The sequence below is a fragment of the Fundulus heteroclitus genome, chromosome 2 (genome assembly GCF_011125445.2).
Source record: "Fundulus heteroclitus isolate FHET01 chromosome 2, MU-UCD_Fhet_4.1, whole genome shotgun sequence".
NCBI classification, from domain to species: domain Eukaryota; kingdom Metazoa; phylum Chordata; class Actinopteri; order Cyprinodontiformes; family Fundulidae; genus Fundulus; species Fundulus heteroclitus.
Genome location: NC_046362.1, coordinates 13261371 through 13286560, shown reverse-complemented (window position 1 = coordinate 13286560; position 25190 = coordinate 13261371). Strand labels below are relative to the sequence as shown.

Below are 25190 nucleotides of genomic sequence, written 5' to 3'. Positions count from 1 at the left end.
GAACATTCTTTCATGTTTTCGCTGGTACTTCAATGATTCTTTTGGTGATGAGCACCAGTTTATTGAGGTAGAAATACCTCCTTGCCATCACTCTAATCTTTAAATTTCTCCACAGATTCACTATAAGAGTGAAGTCAGGACTTTGGCCATTTAAAGTCATTATTTGTTAGGCATTGACAAACCTTTAAACCTTCATTCCTCTACAGAGTTTTTGCATGTTTGAATGTTTGTCTCTGAAATAAGGCCCTCCCTCAAATGATATCAGAATTAAATATTTAGATCAGAAATTGGGAGAGCTTTAAAAAAATCATGGACAGTGGATTATCTAAGTGCTAAAAAAGCATGTTCTAATTCAGCAAATGAAATTTGCACACTATTAGCTTTTTTCCTTCAAAATCCATGGGAGGATCAAGATATATTTCTTGCTTTAAATCAGTCAATTTCCTTTAACTTCTGAAGTACTTATGTTCTGGTAATGGACCTGTTGTGTCATCCAGAGGTTATAAGTACCCCCCCCCCCAATCTGGCCACCCCTTACAACATTTCAGGGGGTGCAACCGTTTTGGAGGTGTGACATCAGTGATAATTACATAAACCAAACCTGGTGATGCTCAAACATAAAAAGAAAAAAGAAAAAAAAGTGTATTAGTGTATTGGACAATGAAGACCTTTTTCTGGAGAAAGCATTTTGTTGTTGCATAGATCAGCATTTCTGAAATATCCGGGCTAATTTTATAAGGTGAGCTGTGATTGTGGTTAGAAGCCCTTTGAATCAGATTCTGTTTAAGGCCTCATAACATCTTGAACCGCTTTAGCAGCATGAATAATATTCTAACTACACAGATAAAACAAGTTGTTAGAATTTAACAAATAGCATTGGTGTGACAATTTGCAATCTTAGAATTTTGTTACATTTTAATCAACAATTCTGATAATAGTAATATTTTATTCAAACTGATTATGTAAAATTGCTTAAATAAATTACTTAGGTTCTAACTATTCTGGTTTGTGTTGACTTTAATTTACAACACAATTGATAATAGTTGTCTTTTTTTATTAACCAAGGAAGGTATAAACTATACACAGAATCGAAAACTATTCATAAACAACAGGATGATAGCATGTATTTGCCTACAAGCACAGATCAATCAGCCCAAATGAACCTAAGGATACAGTTTCACAGTTGCAGTCATTAGTGCTCATGAACATGTTTTATGGATTCAGGGGATCCCGTCTGTTACAACAGACACCACTGCTGAGAACAATGCTGACAAGCACCATAACTGTTTATCGAATAAAGACAGCTGGCTGGTTCTATGTGTTAGAAACAAAAATAAAGACTAGTTTGTGATTAAGTCACAAAACATTACTGAAATACTTTGAAACTTAAAAAGTAAACTCTTATCTATTTGTTGTACCAAGGTGGCATACATCCCTGGCAGCCACAGCTAAAATGTGCCTTTCATAAAATAAAATAAAAAACACAAAAACAAATGTCTAATTCATACTGCAAAGCCTGTGGGACGCAAACTTTCATCTGTCCCCCTCACACAAGGGTCCACTAGGGGACACTGCAGACATCTGTGTCCGTTGCACACTGGCAGGTGGCACCAAACACAAAGCGGATGAAGAAATACAGCAGATCAGATCATGATGAGAAGAAGTAAAATAATGAAAAATCTTATTTTAAATAAATAAAAAGGAGAAATTTTACTTTTTACCATGTGTAAACTTTATCTACATGTGGCTCGGTTACACAGAGAGATAATTGAGAAGCTCAGCTTGCTATGAAGCTGGACTTCATACCCGCATATCCCTGTAGAGTCAGGGTGGGGGTCGGGGGGGGTTGGCCCGGTGCCTATTCCCAGCATTCATTGTGTGAGAAGCGGGTTACACCCAGGACAGGTCGCCAGTCAATCACAGGCTAAGACAGAGAGTTGGGACAAACAACCATGTCATACCTCAGGGCAATTTAGAGAGACCAAGTGATTCATTTGTTTTTGGACTGTGGAAGGAAGGCGGAGTACCTGCAGAGAACCCACACAGGCAGAACATGCAAACGCCATGAAGAAAGACCCCAGGCTGGTGTTCCAATCCAGGACCTTCTTGCTGTGCAACAGTGAAAGCAACTGTGGAGCACAAAATGGACTTTAGCATTAGTTTTTTTAAATCTGGAGGCAAATGCAAATTCTTGCACAAACATGTATTCTTTCCCACCAACTGGCCTAAGAGCTTGCTTAAAGCTGCAGTAGGTAATTTAAATTTTTTTTTTTTTTTACATATTTGTTCAAACTGTCACTACTTTGTTATAGTATGAGACAGGTAATTAGTTAAAAAAAAAATCTAACTCCATTGGCTCCTCCTAGTGTGCTCCTGCCGCCATTTGCAGGAATACACCAGTCCCGGTCAGAAACAACCAATGAGAGCCAGGAAAAAAAGAAGGTAAGCATCGGAGCAGCACGGCAGGCTCTGCTGTGGGGGAGGAGCTGTGGAGGGAGGGCTGCAGCGTAGCAGAGAGCAAGAGGGAGGGACCTGTAAGGTGCTTGTTCAAATTTTCAGGCTTAGTCCACAGTTTTCTCAGAACCGCATTCTTAAATGTTTACTAAGTTGATATACTCATTGATAAATCAACACATGCAAATGTGTAAGTTATGTTTCGTCGAACAGTGTGAATAACAATTGGCTTAACATATTCCGCTGAAGCCTAGGCAAAATGGTTAGGTAGTATTTGGTGCAGGAGTACACAGGTCTATGCTGTTAGAATTGAACCAATACTGAAAATCAAATCAACAGAGTTGAGTTGAAATTGAACTAATGCTATTGAACAGTGGTTTACGGTATTGCGACGGTACCGAGGTCAGGGTTAAAGCAGTTTCTCAGGAGCTGAGGCTGAGCAGAAAAAAAAAAAACCTTCCGTCTCCAAGGGAATGTGCATTCTTGCATGAGCCACTGGCATAGATCTCTCCTCAGGAACTTCTGGGAACCTCCCTTCCACTGAGGAAACAATGCTCAACATCAGGCTATAGCCCGAGCAGTGGGAAATAAAATAATAATAATCCAGTTGTCTACGTCGGCAGACATAAATTCATTGTCACCTGTTGGCAAATAAAGGTGATGGAATAGTTGCTTTGTATTTACTCCTTATAAGGTGTGATACACGGAGAGCCATTGTGGCAAACGGCAATCAACTAAGTGTTCAGAAACTTTTTTTTTTTTTTTTTTTAGAGCACTCTGTTTAAAAGCATTCCCTTCCCCTATTTAGTGTTTTGTCATTAACCCTTCCCCAGGTTACTAATTTATAGTGTTTCTTTTATTTGGCTTCACTTGACCCTCCCTGTCCCATTCCATAAAAACTAAGAGGGTGCCCCGTTGCTTTACAACCAGTTAAATTACACTTTGATGTTTTCTCTCTGTGTTCAGCAGTGATTAAATTGCTGACCCTAGTAAACATCTGACCCCGGCTAACTGAAGCGGTCTGCAGCTTGTCACAGAACAGGGACGCCGGCAGATTACGGGACAGGCTGGTGAAGTTCAGCGCGTTCGCATGTATGTGAACATGGTATGTTGACGAGCGCTGAAACGAGAACCGCTGTCAAAAACACATTCCTTCGAATGCCAAAAAAATTCAGAGCCAACGCAGAGGAATTTTGGCTCCCTAAAGAAAGCTCTGTCTGATGGCTGTGTTTTACAGAATAGACAGCTCAGCATGCAGGGAAAAACTTAAAATCGCCTGTGGTAAACGCATCGGTGTGGTTAGCGCCACAGAGAAAAGACGACTTTAGATAACAGAGGAGTAAAATACGTTGACTAGTGCAGAGTTACTGGAGATGAAGCCCAAAATAGGTGAGGAATTAACCCATATAAAACTTGTTAAAGGTGTTATTTATTTTTTTGTTTAGGCTAAAGAGCTGATAAAGTTTAAAAGCTTAAGTTTCTCGATGCAGTTGAGCGCTTAATTAGCTGTGCAGGCTTTTCCTTATCTCCATCTAAGGCCGTTGCAAAGTGCCTGCTTGGAAGCCAGTTTGTTATTCCCTGAGTTGTGTTTATTTCTTACGAAATGTCCTACCTGAGTGAAAAGATCCTAATCTTCCTGACTTTTTAAAAATGCTTTAGTGTTTTATTTTATCAGTAGGATTACTGTCTGGAAAAATAATATTTTCAGTGAATCTGAACAGTCTAAGTCTTGTTATTTACTGTCCCCAAACAAGGTCGTAAAGTCAATAGAATTGATTTTGTCAACAAAGAAAATGCAGCATTTTACACAACTTTACAGAAAAAGATCTGACCGAAAACTTATGCTTTTTGTTAAACATACTTTGCATGGCAGCGTTTTCATTTCTGTGGACAAAGCTACCAAGTTTGGTCAGATTCTTGTCCGGCATGGATTTCTTTGTCTAGCGTATATTCAAATGAGGTTTTCAGCGCTGATCAAAAAATGCTTGACTTTTTGATCTCTTTGTTTTGGCTAAACTTGAACAGGATGTACTGGCTAAAACAGATCAACATATTTTAGGGGTGCATTGAAAGAGAAGGACTGGATAACATGAAAAAAATCCATTAAAATTTGTTCATAAATGTCAGCTTTTGGGAAGTTATATTTGAAAGGATAGTTCAGGATTTTTTTCCAAGTAAGGTTCTGTTAAAATGATAAGCAGCCAACTTTTTGCCTGCGGTAGATAACTCTCCTGGGGTTGTCATTTGATAAAAATCCACATTGCTTTGGACCTGCAGGCTGATGCTAATGGCTAGGCCGAGAGGGGCTAATACATGAGGAGATTTATGTCGTCTTAAAAAAAACACCATAGTAGTTTATGAATTGCTATTTTATGATTTTTTTATTTTTGTTTTTACAATCTTCATGTTTACATTAGCCGGTTATTTGCACAGAAAGTGGGGTAGGTGGGTGGTGGTCTGCCAGTAGTAAGTAAAACATACCATGAATGGAACATTTAAAGGCAGCGTCTGTCTTTTTTTACATCAACACACCTGAAGGGAATGACTGAGTCATCAGCCAGCTCCTGCACAACTAGATGCCATGCAAAGGATGTAATTCAGACATTTGAATCATGTCTGTTGGTGCAGGGAAACATTTTAGATGTGAAGGACACCAGACCTTAAGTACTTGAGATGGGTCACCTGTCATTTAAAGCATTTCTGGTCAGAATAACAAAAGTAAGGTGGTCTAGAAATCCTAAAGATTTTATTACTTTAGACACACCTTATAGACAATTACTCTGACCCAAAACAGTTTAGATGTCCTGTTTTCTCTCCCTCTCTCTTTTTTTGTTTGTTAAGTGTCCTGTCTGACAGTGTAGCAATTGCTTTCTAATGTTACATTCCAGTTGCCTCGGAAAACGAAAATAGGAGCTGGGAAAGGGGTAAACCTGAGTGAAAAGCGTTCCAGTTAACACAGTCGGGGAAGTCGGGATTCCAAAATAAAACACAAAAAACTAAAGGGTCAAGATTCCAAAATGGCGGCGGCCAGGAAAGGTGTTGCTGTGTTTGTAGTAGCCTACCCTCTCATAACGTCGTTTAAAACTGTACACTGATTTTAGATGCACTCTTATAATTGTATCTGGTAAAACAAAACATTTTCATCAAGGCTTACAGTTGTTGATGCAAGAAGCTGCCATATTGGATCCGACAATTGGCCTTAATAAATTTCTCCGACTTTCTGTGGGGAAAGTCCGGCTATGGTGGCCATACCGTTGAGTTTTCCGATTGGAAGCTGGGATTTCCAAGTTCGGACTGCAAATGGAACGCAACATTAGTGCCAAAGACAGCCCAACAGATTTACTTTCACAAGTGGAGCATTACTGCTTTCACTATAGTGCTCCACTTTATATGTATGCAAAAAAACTTTATTGGACATTATTTTGGGATTATTTAAAATTCTTTGGACACACAACTGGAAAGATGCAACATAACATCCTTGGAGCCTGCTTCTACACTTGCAGAAAGACACATAGAAAGAACAGCATAACCAACAGAAAAAGTATCCCAGGTACAAACGACCAATGCCTTTGATGGCATCACTAAAAAAATACACAGTATTGTTTAATACAAAATGGATAATGTGACAGCCGAAGGTAATTATAGGGTTTTTATCTGTATAGAAGTGTTTCTGTAAGCACCTGAATGCAGGAACCTATGGGTGTTTGTGAGAGTGTGTTTGTATATCCAATGACTAGAGTTTAAAAGGTTTATAAAGAAGCATTTGTTTAAACCTCTAAGCTGTTTCAGATGGAAGATGATTTAAGACGGATGGTAGTAGTCTGCTTTTGTCTTGGTCCCCCTGGGACTGTTAGCTCTAGCCTCTGGGACCGCCTAATAGGGTCCCAAAGACACCAAGATGGTCATTTACAGGTCAGACTTTGACAGTTTGGAACCATCTAACAGAACCGTACTTCAGAAATCCTGAACTGTTCCTTTTAATTTTGGCAATATCATCTCCAGAATGTTCTCAGTTCCTGTGCTGTGGTGGCTGGTGATACACTTATGTGTATATATATATATATATATATATATATATATATATATATATATATATATATATATATATATATATATATATATATATATATGCGTGACTTTGACAGGTATCATAAATGGTTCCAAAAAATGCTCTTTGTTCCCTTACCTTTAGACCATTGGGACGTGTTTTTCAATGTGCCAGGATAGTAAAAACTGTGACAACAGTTTATTAAAGTCAGAATGTTGTCACATTTGTGATGTTTCTTTTATTTTGACTCTTAAAGCAACATTAGGAAGCTGGTTGTTCATTGTATCGCTTTTTTTTTTAAACAAACCGTTTTACGATGAGAAAAGTGAATACATCTGTGCACAGCCCAAGATGGAGATGCTAGTATAAAAAGGATCGAGAATCCAAAATATTTCCGGACACCCTCCTGCTCCCTTTCTCAGTGCACTCATGTGCACCCTCAGTCTGACAGGATATGCACCTTGCTCAAGGGTAATAACTGTTTTTTTCCCTCTCACAGACACAAATGCCAGGCAGGAACTTGGACTTGACCCGTCTTACTTCACAAACATGGCAGCTATACTTCTTCCTCAAGGGGGGGAGGAACAAAAATATTGCACAGTGCGTGAGGAGAGGAGGCCAAATTTAAGGGGTTGGTGATGTCAGAACATCTGCTTGCGGGAAGAAAGTAAAAAGGTCTGACAGGTAGGCCGTGATGATCTGAGGTCACGAACTCCAGCTGGGAGAGCTGTGCTGTTCCATTAGTGTCTCAGCTGGGACAGGTTGGAGACAGAGTCCAGGGGAGGGCTGCTGCAGCTTTCAGCCAATAGATATTGACATTTCATTGAGGGACACTCCTGCCAAAGGAGAGTTAATCTGTGAAAACAAACATGCACGTTGCCGACAGCCTCCGCCTAGCTTCATCAGTCCAAAGATATTTTGTCATAAACGAGAAAAAAAAAAAAACTCCACCAAGATTCACAACTGCCAGAAATCATCAGCTCACTCTCCATGACAGCTTTTAATGACACAAAGTGACAAACTAAAATACGCGCACACAGGCAAATAAGCTTGGATGCATAAGACCCGCAAATCTGTTTCCATGAGGAGAAGTTTAAAGCCCAGTCCATTTAAGACGAGGTGCTCCCCTTCCCCATTGCAGGAAAGGCAAACAAGAGGCTGACCGGGCTCAGTGTTCTCGCTGGTCTGCAACCAGAGCCCCACGGCTTATTTATTCACACGGCTGTTTGTTTATTGAAGCAGAAGGGACAGCTTTCTTCATCTCCTCAGAAAGACACAAAAAAAGCCAGCGTGGACTGACAGGAACAGAGCGAGTTCTGTCCCAAAAATGGACGCTCGAGAAATTGAAGGTGACAAACACAATGTTGTTTACATCTGAGAGAGCAAGGCTGGCTGTGGTAGGAGTTAGAGTGGTCCCCCCCCCACACACACCCGCCTCCACATCCGCACCCACCCTGTTTGTAAGGCCCACCAAACATATCTCAAGATGAAGCGATTTCACGTGGCTCAGATTTCAGGTAACGTGATTGAGAGATGATAGAGGGGGGGGGACTTTGTGGGTCATGTCACAGGTCACGACCAATGTGTTGTGACAAACCTTTCAAACAAGGAAAAAGGCGCTTCTTCTCAGCAACTGGGATTAATACAACATTTCTTTGGGTCTTAAAATAAAACATCATGAAGACGACGTAGAGGGTTTCGACCGGATTTCAATTTAAAAATCCCTGATTTTCAGGGTCAGTTTTTGATATTTCTATTATTAGGGGTTTCTTTTTTAAAATCAGGGAAGGCTGAATGTAAAACATTCACCGAGTCGGGTTTTATTAGCAGTTTCCCCCCCCATTTTCCAGCAAATCCTAAATTGACAAGGTGCTGAAGCTGTTTAGGATATGGCACTGTGGTAAAAGGTCATTTTTAAATTCTCCTTTTTTTGGCATTTGTACAAACAGATCAGTTAAAACTCTTTATTACTTATAGAATAAGACTGCATCATTTTATAAAATTCCAACAATGGGAATTTCAGGGCTGAAGATCCTCCTCTTTGTAGGAGTTTCTAGAATACTGTCATGTTCCAGTGGCCACTCATCAATTTACTGTCCAGATTAGTTAAAGATCATATGATAATCAAACTGAACTTCTTGTTGCATCTTACCTTTAAATCTATTGATAATAATCTCATAAAAATAATCTTTTCCCGTTTTATCCGTACACTTACAGGAAAAGACAACAGCGGCCTGACAGAGTCTGAACTCCCTCCAAATGTTGACCCTCCTGGGATGGAAGGCAGCTACCTGAACCTAAAGGAGCCCGGCGTGAAGGGGCCAAGCGAACGACCAGGGTCCGACCTTTCCAGCCCTCTGGAGAAAAGTGAGGCAGAGAGCAACAAAGGCAAGAAGAGACGCAACCGCACGACATTCACCAGCTACCAACTAGAAGAGCTGGAGAAGGTTTTCCAGAAGACGCACTACCCCGACGTTTACGCTCGCGAGCAGCTGGCTCTGAGGACGGACCTGACAGAGGCTCGGGTTCAGGTGAGGATAAATAAACAACCGCAATTATTTAAATAATCTATTTCCCCTGGAATGAAGACACAATTTTGTGTTTAAACAAAATCTAAAGACACTGCCCACCTTGGCATGAAATAATAGTACAGACCATACTTTCCAGACCTTACGTGCCACATACTTACTTTACCCTTAATTTCCTGGAACCTACCGGGGACCTTAAAGAAATGTGCCTGGTACTTTAGAAGGAAATATTCAGAACCTACCAGGTACTTTAGCAGGTATCCATCACGGTTATTGAAGGTTCCCAAAAGTACCTGGTGAGTTTGGCAAAGTACGTGTTAAGTTCCAGGAAAAAGTTAAAGAAATAATTCAAATGTTTAAAATGATTGGAACTGCGACAGTAAGCCTGGATTAGCATCCAGGTTTGTCAGAACATCAGAACTTCAGCCTAATGTCTTCTTAACAGCAGTTTACCAGAAGGCAAAACATCTTTACCAGGAAGGACTATAATTATACAGGATCCTGACCCACCTCGAACTTTCAACTCCAAACTTCAGAATTGTGAAACGGTGGCTTAAATAAAGCGCATTTGTTTTTAAAGACCAACCACATTGTTGTGTTGTAAAAGCCTGATCAGTTATAAAAAGATAAAACTCACCATAAACGAGAACGACTACCTAAAAGAAACTGACATCACGCAGAACTCTAGAGCCTCAGATGAAGGTCCAATGACTAAAAACGACGACCAGACCAGCCAACTTAACATCTGCGCCTGTTTGCTAATTGAAAATGTCAGGGTGGTTTCATGTAACAGAAAGGAACAAACTAACCACTATGTTTAGGTTATACAGATACATGTTGTCCGTGATAGCTGTACTAACAGGACCGTTTGGTGTTTGGCATGTGAATTTCATTTTACGTGAAAGAACGGTACAGGTTTGCCGTTAAGCGTGCATATATGAGTGTCTGTCATAGCAGGAACAATAATGAGGATGGTCATGTTGTTGTTTGCTTGCTGGTAAACACTCAGGGACCAGGCAGTTAAAGCAGGGAGCGATAACTCTGGTGTGTTGATAAAGATTGTTCTGATCAGCAGAAAAGCAAAGCTTATTGTTTTAAATCTATTTTATCCCCCATGGCAGTTTTAGATCAGAGTGTAGGGTGGGTGGGACTGGGGGAAAAAAAAACTGCTCACTGCACTCACACGGTGCAGGCTTCACATGAAGGTCAGAGGCCAAGGGTTTCTCTGCAGCGACTAGCATGTTCAAACCACTTCACCGCACCGCTCTGGAGGCAAGGAAAGGAAAACACATGGAAAGTCATCAAAGCTGTTTGGCACGGATATAAAAGACACTCCGAGATGCCAGTTTCAATTTCCACGCGCGGCCTGAGACATAGTCAGGGACGGAGGAACCTGGCCTGGTCCTCGCGGTGGTACAGTAAAATAAGCACATTCGTGTAGCGTTCACACAGGCCCGTCCGTTCCCCAGACGAACACGATTACGTTTTTTTTTTTTCGTCTTACGAGCGCACAGCAGAGTCACTGTGAGGTTTGACCCAAAACATCTAAAAATCAGGCCCCAGATACGTGCGCAATCAAGACTAAACCCCACAATTTTAACCGAAGGTCTGCGGAGACAAAGTCCAGGGATATCCAATTGTCCTCGCAGCTCGCCAGGCAACCGGAGGATCCGTTTCATCTCCAGCAGAACAGCAATTGAAACGCACACCAGAAAATGTTCTCTGCCTAAACGCCACCATTAGAGTCCTTCAGTTTCATCCTCAGTTTGGTGATGAATGTCTTCATAAAGTCTGGCGGCAGCTTTCTGTAATCACTCATGTGACTTTTGCTGCCACCGGTTCGGTACAATTAGCTCTGAACCCCAGTCTTGGACTTCACCCCGCTGCCTGCTTTTTAATGGAGGAAGGGGGGCCATGCGTGTGTGAGTAAGTGAGTGAGGCACTCTATCAATTGCAGCGGACCTGGATGACAGAGATGAGGTGAGACGGCTGGACTTCAAAGCTGTTTTTGTAGCTTGAGACTCTGCCCTCCCTCTCTCCTTCTTCCTCTCTCTCTCTCTCTTTCCCTGCCTGCTGGCTCTGGAGCATAAATAAAGCTCCATAATGGCTCTGTAAGCTGCATTTTGCTGTCAGCGTCTTTAGCAATTACTGTATCACCGCCAAGCTCTACGAGCTCCAAGAGTATTGAGCCACCTTCCTTGCAGATGTCTGCTAAATAATACAAACAAAAGTTGTAAGTGTTTGCAGTCACTAGATTTCATCCTTGTGGGTATGCTTTTTAGGATGAGGGCACTGAAAGTCAGGATGATAAGTGATTAAGTATTGTGTAAAAATTAGAAAACTGCATGGGGTAAAGTCCAGAATTTTTGAGGAGGGGTTCTGTTAAATAGTTATAAGCTGTTAATATCTTACCTGAAGTGGATAACTCTCTCAGGGACTTAATTTAGTATAAGTCCAGATTCGTATGTCCTGGAGCTAATGGGTAGAGGAGCAAGACTAAAGCAAACTTCAGTAAAACAGTTTTAAACTAAAAAAAAAAATTGTCATGGCAGTGTTGGGCAAATGCTATTTCACTGGTCTTTAAACCAGCATCAAGTTTGAAATTGAATGAGAACTTTGACTGGAAACTCTCGTAACGGTGTCAAGATAGTGTACGAAAAAGAATAGAAAAATATATTTCTTCTGTTTTTGATTTTGCTAAACTGAAATGTTTCTAATCCTTAAAGAATTGTAATATCAGACAAAAATAACACGAACAAATAAAAATAGCTGAAATGCTGGAGATAGGCACCAGCAGCCCTCGTGACCCCATGAGGGATAAAGCGAGTAAGAAAATGGATAGATGGAAATAAAAATAGCTGCTTTCAAATGATGATTGCATTTATTATGGGGGAAAAGTACTCAAAGAGTGCATTGACACACCAAAGAAACCAGATCAACGTCTAGATTACTGCAGACCTTATTTACCTGAGTCAAGGCCAGAGTCCTTGATTCAAGAAAAAAAGAACAAACTCAGCAAAAATGGCTTCCTGCAGAAAGTTTCAAGGTGACAACCACAGCCTGTCCAAAAAGAACAAAAAGCTAGATCTCATCTTTGTTAAAGATGGCTTCCTGTACCCAGATCAGACAAAACTGAAACATTTTGGAAGGCCCAGGTAAAACTAACAGAGCCTTTCAGAAAAAGACCATCATACAGAACGTTAAACACGGCGGGTGTTGTGTGATTGTCTAGGGCTGCAATGCTTCTTTAAGACCTCCACAATGTGCTGCCATTGACGGAACCATGAATTCTGATATTGTGTTTTTAATACTGACATTTTTTTTAAGATGGTAGAGGTCTGCTTATCTTTGGCCTCTGGGATCAACTAATCTGGGCCTGTTCTAAATGATGACACAAAGGGAGTTATATCTGCTGCAGGTATTATATTAACTGCTTATAACCGTTTAGCAAAACCTTGCTCAAAAATTCGTGAACTATCCCTTTAAAAAGTGACAATTCTCAAAAAGCCAAAAGACTAAATGTTTTTAATATAGAAGATAAGGGGAAACAAAGGAAACATCTGACTTCTGGGGATTATGTCATTTTCAAGGTATTTGGGTTGTGTCTGTCTATTCAGGGGAGAATCTGAGAAACATTTCATACACTTTGCGCTAGACTTATGACAAGAAATATAGGTGTTTCCAAAATAGTTTGTAAAAGTTTATTTTATTTTATTTTAGAAAGTCCAGCTTTAAAATATTTGTTGCTTTCAGACTTTAAATTCTGTATAAAGCGAATTCGGCTTTCTGTGTGTGTATGGACGGCCCAGTCTGTCGCTCTCGTCTGCACGCTTCCCAGAGGTCGAGAAGGTTAGGCGTGGAGAAGCCGAGGGCTTAGGCGTCAGGAAATTAAACATGAAATGAAAACAAGCCCCAGTTTGAACATTCTCCAACCTCACTTTCCAATATCCCCACTTCCCTTGGCCGACTTAAAAGGAAGGTGGGAGGAAAGCGGCGTTTGGCGAGAGCGAAGGGGTCAGTGTTACGGGGGCAGGGGCGCTGCAGGACAGAAGAGGATGAGCTTTAACAGAGGAGTGGGAGGGCCGCAAAGAGATTAGGATGAAAAAGTGAGTGACTTTATCTCGATTTGTTACAATTAAGACGACGACTCAACAAACTGAGAATGACGTATCTCTTTGAAGGAAAGTAGAACATTTAAAGACCTTTGACAGTTGAGATATTAATCTTTAAATGACATCATGTTTTCCCAGGGCAAATGAAATGCTGCCTGCAGGTTCTGACCCAAGGGATGTTGAATACAATATTAACACTGAAGGTTTAAAATAAAGAATTGATATAGAACTTGGCAAAGAAAAGAGAGCAATACATTTGAAAAGGACACCTTTTTGCTTTTCTTTTTTTTGTGTTTTTCTCTCTAAATATAAATCCACCATGAGGGGACATCCATCCAGACAGGTCCCTGTCATGTGTGAGGGCTTATATGTGGAGACCTGTAATGTAATGTGCTCATGTAATTTAAGTTCCCCCACAGGAAGACATGGAAAACAATAATAGACCCCAAACCTTCAGTGGGAACATTGCATAGACTCAAAGCTCCCTTTTTAAACTTATGACATAATACAAAGGGCACCAAACCTTCACCTTGACATCGGGGGATCCAGTAACAAGCTCATATATCAACTTCCCCGTTTGAAAACCTCTAATCCCACCAGCTGAACTCAGGAATGTCTGAATCCAATGTTATCTTTATCTCTCATAAATATAAAAACAAGAAGTTATATCAGCAATGTGTGGCCTAATCTGTTGAAAGCATCTATGGAAACGAGACATTTTCATAGAGCGCATGCTGGGGCTCTTCTGCTTGATTTAATGTCTTCGAAGTAAATCCTAGTCCTTGGCTCATCAGAAAGCACTTTGCAAATCAAAATGCGGTTATCCAACCGTGCGCATCCTGCGAATTCAGATTTGGCGACACACTTTAGCTCTGCCTCTGAACCTCGATGTGCATTTCTTTACTAAGAGAAATGATGACAGTGAGAAAAACATGGGTGGTTGGGGTGGGGGTGGTGGCATATGAAGGGAATAACTGAGGGAAAATTGCATGTCAGGGACTGTGAAAACCACAAGCTGATTGGGCTGGGAATCAACCCACAATACGGGTTCAAGCCCCCGCGCCGAAGCGGGATTGCTCTCCCCAGACTCTTTGAAGACGTTTCCACAGTTCTCTCGGGAGGATTGGATTCAGACAACCAACAAATAGATGCAAACAAACATGTGGAGACTCCCACTATCCCCTCCTCTTCAATTCAGCTCTTGTTCATTGAAATGGAAAAAGAGATATCTGGAAGCAAAAGTACTCAACGTAAAACATATTTTTTTTTATGTTCATAAATAAGCATTAAAAAATGGAGAATAAATTCAGCAAAAGACTTCTTTAAGAGAAGAAATAACAAGAAGCTAACAAAACAAGTAAAAAGTAAAGTAAGTAATCACACAGCACCCGGGTTAGCATTTTGGTGCCATGAGTTCAGTCTCCATGGGGAACCAACAGTGGCACTAATCAAAGCGCGGTGATGGTGCCATTTTCTTTACTGCATCGGAGATTAAATCTGATATTCACACCTTCATCAGGATATACACTCAACCACTTTACTAGATACACCAGATCAAAAAAAAGCTTGTCAACAGCCCAAGCATCAGAAAAGGGAAGAAAAACTATTTAAGTGAGCAAAAAAAAAAAAGAATGAAAGAAACCAGGGGTCAGATTAGGGGGAAGGGAAAAAGAAAACCTAGCAGATGCATTAGGAACAGATCTATATTTCAATATTGCATTGAAAATAATGCTTAATTTGTACAGAATTTTTAGTTTTACTAGGAATTTCTTTTTTTTGCCATGTATCTTTACCTTTACAGACGTAATTTTCTAACGGCAAATATTTTATAGACACCAATCTTTTTTGCAAACACAAATTCTTATCTTTGCATTCAAAAAACTTGTTTTACAAGTGGACAAAATTCTTTCACAACTACATATTTGGATTTTCGATAACAAAATCCACACCATCGATTTTTGCACAAACATTCCCATCCAAAAATGCACAAAGCCAAATTTCCCATACTTTTCATTTAACAAGGTTACAAAACTTAATTTAAAAACAATGCAGTCTGATTTTCAAGCTCACTATATATAAGGCTGAAATCTGCGCACACCGCAGACCAGAACTTGTTCACAATGGAGCAATATCAAATTTCTTTCATGTATCTTTATAAGCTAGATGTTACAGTGAGACTTTTGGGGTGCCCACAATTAACTGAGCCTGATATTCATGTTATCTGGAACGCAGCTCTGACAGCTTCAGTCACAGGGAAGCAATCAACAGAGCAGCTGTTTATTAAAAAGGTGACATCTTTACAGCAGCGAGGAGGGAAATCTGCACAACACAGGCATCAAGACAAGGATCCCTTCCCATTGATCATGTGTTTGATGAGATGCCACCCTGAGCGGTGAGCCATACCTCTCACATCAAAAACTGCCACTCTAAATAACATTTAAGAAACTTCCTGCGGAGTTATCTCAGCCTGCAGATGTTTTTATGCTTAGAGCACACATCACATCCCACCTTTCCTCTTTAGTCATGCTCTCTTACAATAAAGGAATGCCGAGAAGCCTGTGCTACATCTCTCAGCATGTTACTGAAAGCAGCATTATTTAAACCTATTGATCCAGAAGACCGGGACGAAGCTACCAGAAGCAACGCGAACCGCAGTTAAACTCAAGAGATAATTAGTCCATGCATAAATATATCATCTTGGTCAAAAGTTCAGTCTCTGTTTCATGAACTGTACCCAGGGATTCCCCGCGCTGACATATGGGAGAGAGCACACCTTTCTGAGAGTGATTTATGAACAGCTGCAGGCCCAGATGTGGATCTGTCGACGCTGGCAGCATGAAGGGAGGCAGACGGCTTTGTATCAAAGGGTGGAGCTGAAACACGGCGCTGGGGGAGACTCACCATTTTCACATCAATAGCTCAAAGTGGACAGCACTTTAAAGACACGTCAAGTCTCAAAAGAACTTTCATGTGTAGCAGAATTTATTTTCTTTACTATACTCAATACAATTTAGCTTTTTAAAAAAAAAAAAAAAATAAATAACTTTGACTAGATCAGCGAAATGGACGCTTTTCCAACAATATTAACTTGGTATTTCAAATCCTATAGAGACTTTAGTGGATATATGTAAAATAGATGTTAAAATGCTTTTTGTGTGAAGCGGTTGTTCTGATGGACTGCTTTCTTTGCAGGTGTGGTTTCAGAATCGCAGAGCCAAGTGGAGGAAGAGGGAGCGTTTCGGCCAAATGCAACAAGTGCGCACACACTTTTCCACCGCTTACGAACTGCCTCTTCTCACCCGACCTGAAAACTATGCACAGGTAAGGATTTCCAAGGTCAAGTAGTAATCAACAATTGCTAAGAAACCTCCGGTTATGGATGTTTTAGCCTTGGCGTATAGAAGTCCTGGAGAGGAATCGTTTGAAATCATATCAACAATGAGATCCTCAGTTCTCTGTCATGGCCAGAGAAAAAAAAAAAAGGGTGCACCAGTCTGTTTTTAGCTTTCTGGGATTTTTATATAGTAATCTTTATGTATTGGCTGAAAACATCGGTGTAGAGGAATATAGCATCTCTCTTTACTGATACAGTTGGCCAAATTAGACATTATGCATGCGTTTTGGGAAAACTGTGACCATATGTTTGTATATTTATGTAAATTACAGGCAGAGCAAACAGCTTTACATTCATACTAAAACTGTCTTATGCTGTGTGGAAAAATAGCATCCGCTGAAAGCTGGTGGTCTTTTTGGCACAAGAATAGAAAAAGTGGGGGGGAAAAGCCACCGATTGTATTGATATCTTTACAGCTTTAGATTGTAATTAGTGCAATCTGTTTTGTGAATACACCATAGAAATACATAAAAATGGTTTTAGCCAAACAGTTATAAAAAAAGTAGAAGAATTTCACAGCTTTTTGAATCTCCGTTAAAATATCTTGCAGAATTGGTAATCTATTTGGAATAAAGAAGATTTGGATGATTACCAGTGTAATTAAACATTTTTATGAGAAATAAAGCTGTGTTTTCTGGACAGTAGCATACTTTTGTTGGTCAGAGGTGATGATTAATAAGTTCTTATCTTAAAAGACTTGGTTTATTTTTGCATTTAGTTCCTAAATCCTTCTTAAAGCCCAGTTTCCAGAAGCATGGCTGAAATTGAAGAAGCATTTGGTAGGCAAGAGAAGCTGTAATAAACATGCACCCATGCAGCCGTGTTTACCAGCATTCCTAAATACTAAGATTGAGGTACGAGTTTGGCTTTCGTAAATGAGTTCTGGCTCTACCACTACAACGGCTTTTAAAAAGTCAAGCGACGAAGCAGACTAGTAGTTTGCGCCGTCACATTTTCTTCTCAGACTGTTTTGAATTCATTACCGTTCACACTAAACGATAATTCCTGCTCTTCTCCTTCAGATCCAGAACCCTTCATGGATCGGGAGCAGCAGCGGAGCCTCTCCGGTGCCAGGCTGCGTTGTGCCATGCGATTCCGTCCCCTCCTGCATGCCACCTCACCCTCATGCTCCCGGCGGCGTCTCTGACTTCCTGGGTGTGCCCAGTCCAGGGAGCAGCCACATGGGACAGACACACATGGGCAGCCTGTTCGGGGGCGCCGGGCTCGGCGGGGGAATTAACGGCTACGACCTCAACGTTGATCCAGATCGCAAGTCCTCGAGCATAGCTGCGCTGCGGATGAAGGCCAAGGAACACAGCGCAGCCATCTCCTGGGCTACATGATGTCCCAGCGCAGACCCGCCCTGGTCCCCTCGATGGCCTCATCTCCGGAGCAGCCATCAGCGAGCACTGAGAAGGAGGAGAGGATTTTTTTTTTTTTTTTTTTTTTTTTGTCCTGAGAGCACTGATGATAACACAGGTCAAATGAACGGGGGGAGACAGAGGAGATAAGCTGTGACAATGATCATCAGCAGATGCTATATTAAAGAGAGAGAGACAGCAGCACCCTCTGCACATATTCACATTCCTGATAAAGACGGGTAACATGCCTTAAAAAAATTATATTTTACTGTAGTAGCATGATCTCACACTTAAAATGTAAAAAAAAAACAACCTTTAATTTAAGTAAATATTAAGAATGAACGGTTATTAGCTAAATCACCAATGGTGGCACTTTTTACAATTTCAGCTTTATTAAGTTGAGCAGAGTGTCTTGAAACTAAGATGTAGTTATCGATGGCGTTCTATATATTTGCGCAATAATCTGAGATCACACGGTAAAAAAAAAAAAAAAAAAACTCCCCAAAGTTCAGTTAGTGAGCGACAATTTACCTTCTGGGGGTCCCTAATTCTCCATAAGAACCATTATACGCTATGTACCTGCTCCAAAAAGCCTTTAACAAATGTTAATATGTGGAGTTAATTGGAACTGGCTGCTTTGGTCAGATGAGCGCCAGACCAAGATTTTCGGCAACAAACAGTCCAGGTGGATTTGGTGTGAAATTAATATGTGCAAAAGTACGTACCCCATGCCTAGTGTTAAGTACGGCGGAGGATCCGTGATGCTGTGTTTCTCCTCCAAAGGCCCCAGAGCCTTGTTACAATGCAAGGTATCATAGACCCTTTGAAATAACAGGACCTTTTAAATAGAAATCTGATGTACTTTACCAGAGCACTAAAAATTGGTTATGATTAGGCCTTTCAACAAGATAATGATCCATAACATGTGGCCAATTCACATGGAAACGGTTCACTTTGGTTCACTTGACACAGAACCAATCTTCTTACATGGCGATCTCAGTCCTTGAGCCTAAATCCTAAAGAAATGCTGTAGGGTGAGCTGAAGGAAGGACCCAGGACTCCAAACAATCTAGAGAGATTGTGTCAAGAGGAATGGCCAAAGATCCCTGTCTGTTTTCTCTAACCTTGTAAATCTTACAGACGAATAAGAGCTTTCCTGTGTGGAAAAGGGGGTCGTACAAAGTATTAAGATTGGAAGTGACACGGCGTCAAATTATTTCCCACTGGATGGATGTTCTATAATTAAAGATAGGACTTTTTGGTGTGAGATTATGGTACTGCAATGAAATTGTATTTTAAAGCTATTAACACATCTTTACATGAGCGCTGTGTATAGGTCATTTATCTCAGGTCTCATTGAGGTACAGGGTTTCATTACCTTTTAACATGGGGGACATATATCTTTAATTAGACAAATAAAATAGGTTTGAAATATCTTTCTGAAAAAGTATGTAGAATCGGACATTAGATCGGACGTATCCTAGCGTACAGCAATGAGCAGGATTCTTGTCGTTTTCCTCCTTTCTCATACTTCCATTTCAGCCGTCCTGCTGCACTCATAACGGATGTGTCTTCCCCCCCCCCTTCAGATTCTCTCCTCAGACTGCATAAACCTGTTTAAGTATGTTTCTAAACAAAGCTGGCATTTTGTAAGCTGCCTGAGAACCAGTCCGCTCACTGTGAGCGTTCCCAGGCGCGTACACAGGGCCGGACAGTTTATATCCTGTCACTTTCTATTGCAAACTACAATTATGACAGAAAACAATCATTTTGTCCGAGCCCGTTGTGGGGAGTTCATCTCCCTGCAGAGAAGGGCAAAGGTTTAACGCAGTGAGGTGAAGCTAATCAAGCTCGAGCAGAAATGGCGCGTCGATTTGGTCTGGCTTTGTAGGCTGGCAGTAATTTCAAAACCAAGCTGTCATTTCCCCTCCCAGGGTCGCCTCCACGGGGCTCAGTCCTCGAGTTTCAGGAAACAGAGTCCCCGCTGGCAGACACGCCGTGGCAACCTTTAACACCAACCTACCTTGCCAGCTTCAATCAGCAACCAACAGGAAGAGACAAACTTAATTAGCGTCAGCCCGAGATGTCCGGCCGCGTAAACGCCGGGGTAAATCACGGCCTTGAGGGCTGCAAACATTTTTAGATGCTCGATTTGTCGTTTAAAAGTTGGTTCCTTCAGAGGGTGCCGCGGTCTGCAGGGCTGCCCAGTGGCCCTCCTGAAGTTTTCTCCAGCTTTCTGCAACGCTCGGCTCACGGGGTCGAGATAGAGCCAGAAAGCAGGGACCTGTTAGCGTTGGCACAAACTGGTCCCTACCTCGTCTCGTCAGAGGGTTATCACCAGAGCTGGGCTCCAGGACGAACCTAATGACAGGCTTCATCATCGTTTTGGCTGATTTCTCTCTATGACACTTGCAGAGCCACCACTCTCATTACAATTAAAGCTCAGTGTATTTTATGAGGGTTTTTACTAAAGAAAGGGTGCATAGTGCAGTTTTCAGGACCAACTTTAGCTACTCTTATAGACGACTTTTTTGGTTATAGGTCTCATGCATGTCTCGATTGTTTGAAACTTGGACAAAATAAATTAAATGACTGGTTTCAACCCTAAGCGAGTTCCTCATTGGTCCTTTTGACTGTGTCCTTCCTCAGTGCTCCTCTCCTCTGCCGCTTCATCTGTGTTGATACTACTGAATTAATGCAATTAAATTCAAGTTAAAGATGTCATATTGTTTGAATGTGAACAATATATATAATATTTGTTTATTTGTACATTTGTTTTTGCTTCTCTTTCAAGTATTGGACCTCCAGTTCTAAACCAATGAAGTATAACAGCAATAATGTGTAAAGTTTAATATGTAAAGTTTTGCTTTTGTTTTTCTCAAAACAAATTGATGTATTTGTGGTTTTAAGCAACTTTTTTTTAGTATATTAACCAAATATTTTTTACTTTTGATGGTCTCCAATAATGCAATAAGTTATTGCACGTACTGTGCTTTTTTTTTTTTTTAAAGTTGTTGCTGGGGCAGTGTTCTCCAATCCTCACGTCAGAGGTTGAGCAGCTTTTTGTTCCAGATTTGAAAAATGTCTCCTAAGCCCGTCCATTTTTTAGTACCAAAAACAGCACCTGAGAGGTCTCCTCATGGTGCAGGACTTTGTATAGAATTAATACTTTGTTTTTCTGTCAATGTTGGTTTTCATTTTTGAAATAAACTGTTCTCTAAATAATTTAAGAGTAAAAATGTTATTTAAAGTCTGTTAATCTGTTAAGTTTATACACACACACACTCACATGCTTTGCTTAAAACTGGAAGATGATTAGAAATGTGGATTTTGCTTGAGCTGTCTTGCATGAGGCATTTTTTTTTTAGCCTTCACTTGTGGTTTTAACAAATTTTTATTTGAATTTAAGTTAAATAAAATTATCTTATAATAGTACCACAAACCCTTCCACCGCGCTGTCAAAATAAGCTACAAATAAATAAATAAATAAATAAAAAAATCTATTAAAAATTATTAAATGTGTTAATTTAATAATAATTTACTCTGCACTGTCAAGAATAGAATTATGGGAATGAAAAGTTGAGTGTTCATGAAAATGTAAAGGGCAACATTGCTGTGAAGACAAGTTCAGGGTTACTTTTTTTGCTAGAAGGAATAAAAAAAGCATCTACTTCTGTCTACTCTGTTCAGCCATGCTATAAATCCCTCTTCCATTGTTCTGATTAAACCAAAGAGACAAGATAGACAGTATTTCTATAACCATTTTAATTATTTTTCACAGCTAAATCATGAATAACCACTAAGAACAAATCAAGGCAAGTTTATTTGTATAGCACTGTTAAGTATCAAGACAATTCAAAGTATTGTACATGAACAGAACATAAAAAAAGAAAACATTACAGCAGAAAGCACATTGCGGTGGAATAGTAGCGGCAGGTCAATATATAAGACAAAGGCAACTCTAAACAAATAGGTTTTTAATCTCGATTTAAAGGATCTCAAGGTTTCAGTACTTTTAAAGTCTTCTGGGCATTTGTTCCAGATAAGTGGCGTATATCTGGAACAAACAAGAAAGAAGAGCAACGGTCATGCTGCTCCAGCCCGGCTCCGCTGGCACCTCAGAAGTAGGCCTGCATAGTTGAAGGGCCCTGAAGACCATTACAACACTTCAAAGTTCACCCCTCTACATAAAGTTCCTGCTGATATGGAAAAGAGGGGAAATATCCGATTCCTCATTCGCTGCTTTAGTCAGTCTGAGCTGCTCATTAAGGGCCATCGTTAGCGAGGTCAACGCAGTAAATTTGCCCTCATATCAGCTTTCAGCAAAAAAATCTCTTCTAGGTCATATTTTAACGGCCAGCACTTTGGCTTACAGTGTTAAATGATCCCTCAGAGGAAAGCTGCCGCTTGCTCTGTAAATCAGATTCTAATGGACTAATGAAAATCCTCCTAAAAACATTAAAGGACTTGAGTCAAATTGATGTGACACGTGAATTGGCCATGATGAAACCAAACTACTCGGCATTCAAACAGTCTCCAGTGGCATGATCTCATAAATCAAAACCCATTTGAAACAGTGACACCGTCCAATGACGAGACATCCAAGTAGGAGAAGCCTCTTGTTGTGGTCATGGGCAAACACCACAGCCCTTCTGTTTGGCCACATAGAGAGAAGTTGGGTGTCTAAAAAACGAAGAAACACACAGATCTTTGCCCAGTCAGACGCCCCTCATTACAGGCCTAGTATGCCAGGTCATATTTAGCTCTAGTTTTTGACATGCGTAAGAAATTGATCAGACAAGACAAGAATAACGACCGATCTTTGAGCAGACAACATGTGATGGAAAATATTTGCTCACAGGAAGAGAGGGCCAGCATGAGTAAGACATACAATGCCTTAGAAAAGTCTTTAATGTATTTTATTTGGATTTTATGAGATTAAAGGGGACATTTCATGCAAAATCCACTGTTTTAACCCATAAATACATTTAGTTGTGCTTGGAGTCTTTAGGAATGCACAAAAGCTCAATGTAGTCTCTCCAGTTGTGCTGTGTAGTTATCTTTATATTATGTCGGGGCCATATTTTTCAATTTGTTCAGTTTTCTCTATTCCGTATTACGCTTTTTGAACAATTACGTCGCAGTATTTGCTGGTAAACTAGGCAAAGGACTTCTGGCTAACCAGTTTTGCAAATCCACCATGTTTATTTTTGACTGCGATTTTGTAGTCCAAGCTGAAGGATGCTGAAGGTTCGTGGATAAGTGAAAATGTTCAGTTGTTGTATTAACTCATGCAATTCATTACACCGTCACCCAGCATACTCGAAAAATGGCTGAATGAGGTGGAGCAGACTACTCTGTGACCGGGAGGGGGGCAGGGAGTGAAGTGCTTCCTCTAGATTTAAAGAGACAACACCAGAACGAGTTGCTCTCAGATGCACATCAGAGCCGGGGTAAAAATGGGACTGTGAAGCAACAATAATGAGTAATTCAGACCAAAGCATTGCAGTTTCACTTCATATAGAGCACAACTGAATGATTTAAATGTGACAAGGAGGACATTAGACAGCATGTTTCCCCTTTAAGCAACACAGAGTGGCACATAATTGTCAAACAGAAGAGAAATGATACATGGTACCTTAAACTTTCAAAAACAAGGTTTTGTTGTCATCTAACCAGAGGACCTCCTTCCATGTGTTTGCCCACGTCCCTAATGGGCTTGTGTCCAACCACAAAGTGGACTTCTTGTTGCTTTCTTTCAACCAGCTTCTTCTTGCCAGTCTTCCATAACAGGCCATGACTGAAAATAGTCAGGTCATCGGTTTTGCCCCACCTGAGCAGTGAATCTCTGCGGCTTCTACGGAGTTACCATGGGCCTCCTGGGTGCTTCTATAGCTAATGCTTTTTTTTGCCTTTTCTATTGTTGGGTGATGCATTGATCAGTGCTCCTTGACATCTTTAAGGCTTGGAATTTTGTTTTATACCCTAACCCTGCTTCATAGATCTCCATGACTTTGTGTCGGTCGTATTCCTTGGTTTGTGCGATGAGAAACAGCCAAGAGTCACCCTGAGATTGAATTACACACTTCTGAGAATAATTGTTGCACTGGATTTTATCTAGTGGGATCAGAATAAAGTGTTCTATATACAAATCTATGACCATTGTTTTTCTTTTTCTCCCCTCTTCACAATTATGCAGTGTTTTGTCAGTTAATCCATGTTTACCATGAAGTCTTTGGCAGTATTGAGGAAACATATGGAAAAGTTAAACATATGTGAATGCTTCAAGGCACTGCAAAATTCTGCTGTCAAGGATTCTTAAAAGAAAAAGAAAAAAAAGACAGATTACATTCAGTTTCTTGTCTCCACACTTCTGGGGGCGGTGCTTACTCTGAAGGATGCTGCAAAGACTTATTTTTATTAGTCGGTGTTGCCATTGGCCAGAGGTGGGGAGTCCAGCTTCAGGTAAGTAAAATCCCTGCCTGGTTTTCCTTCATCCTGTTCCCTCAACCAGCTGATTTGTCTTTGCTGTGGAGCTGGAAACGAAAATGGTTGAAACCACAGACATATATACGTAGACGCGTCATAGGGCGCAGATTCGCACGTCAACGTCACCGCCATATTGTATGTGGCAGAAAAAAGTTGGGTTCTGTTATTTTATACACATAGTTTTATATACTATATTATATATGTGTAGTATTTTATATACATACATACATACATACATACATACATACATACATACATACATATATTTGTGTGTGTATGTGTTATGAATATAAGGATCAATTTGTTAAATCTAAACATTGTGTTCTTCATTATTTCATAAAACCGTGTCACATGTGAACCTTTAGGAACAGACTTTTTGGGTGAGTATTAAAGAGGTAAAATTAAAATTAATAATATGAGGAAAAAAAAAGTCCTAGGTCAATAAAGTAAAAATAAACAAACAAACAAACACAAAAGTGATAATGTTCTGATAAAAACATCATATTATTAGAATTAAGGGGGAACATTTCCAGAATAATCACAGTTTGCAGAATTATTTCACTCCTGGAGTAATAGGGCCAGGTTAGATTATTTTAAATATTTTTATTCTTTAGGAGAATAAAATTCAGGAGAATGAAGCTAAAGGGTACGAAAATAAACTTGTAATATTACAAAAAAATACTACGAATACAAAGTATATTCAGAGATTAAAGTCCCTCTGATACTGTAAAGTGACTGAGTAACTGCAAGATTTGCTACATTTAAGATGGCGGACGCTCTGACGCATCGCAGCATAGGCAGGAA

General features: G+C 40.3%; 1 protein-coding gene across 2 annotated transcripts in view; it reads left to right on the top strand.

The window, feature by feature from the left end:
• The window catches only part of alx4b (ALX homeobox 4b), a 57544-nt gene that overhangs the window by 5663 nt on the left and 26691 nt on the right, over positions 1-25190 (top strand). The window contains exons 2-4 of one of the 2 annotated variants that reach the window (XM_036148137.1): positions 8720-9033; positions 16335-16463; positions 17559-18394. The exons of the other annotated variant lie outside the window; for it this stretch is intronic. Of the exons in view, the coding sequence (XP_036004030.1) occupies positions 8720-9033; positions 16335-16463; positions 17559-17879 (764 nt within the window). The 3' untranslated portion in view covers positions 17880-18394. Of the gene's footprint in view, positions 1-8719; positions 9034-16334; positions 16464-17558; positions 18395-25190 lie in introns of those variants that run through there. 2 annotated transcript variants of the gene reach the window in all.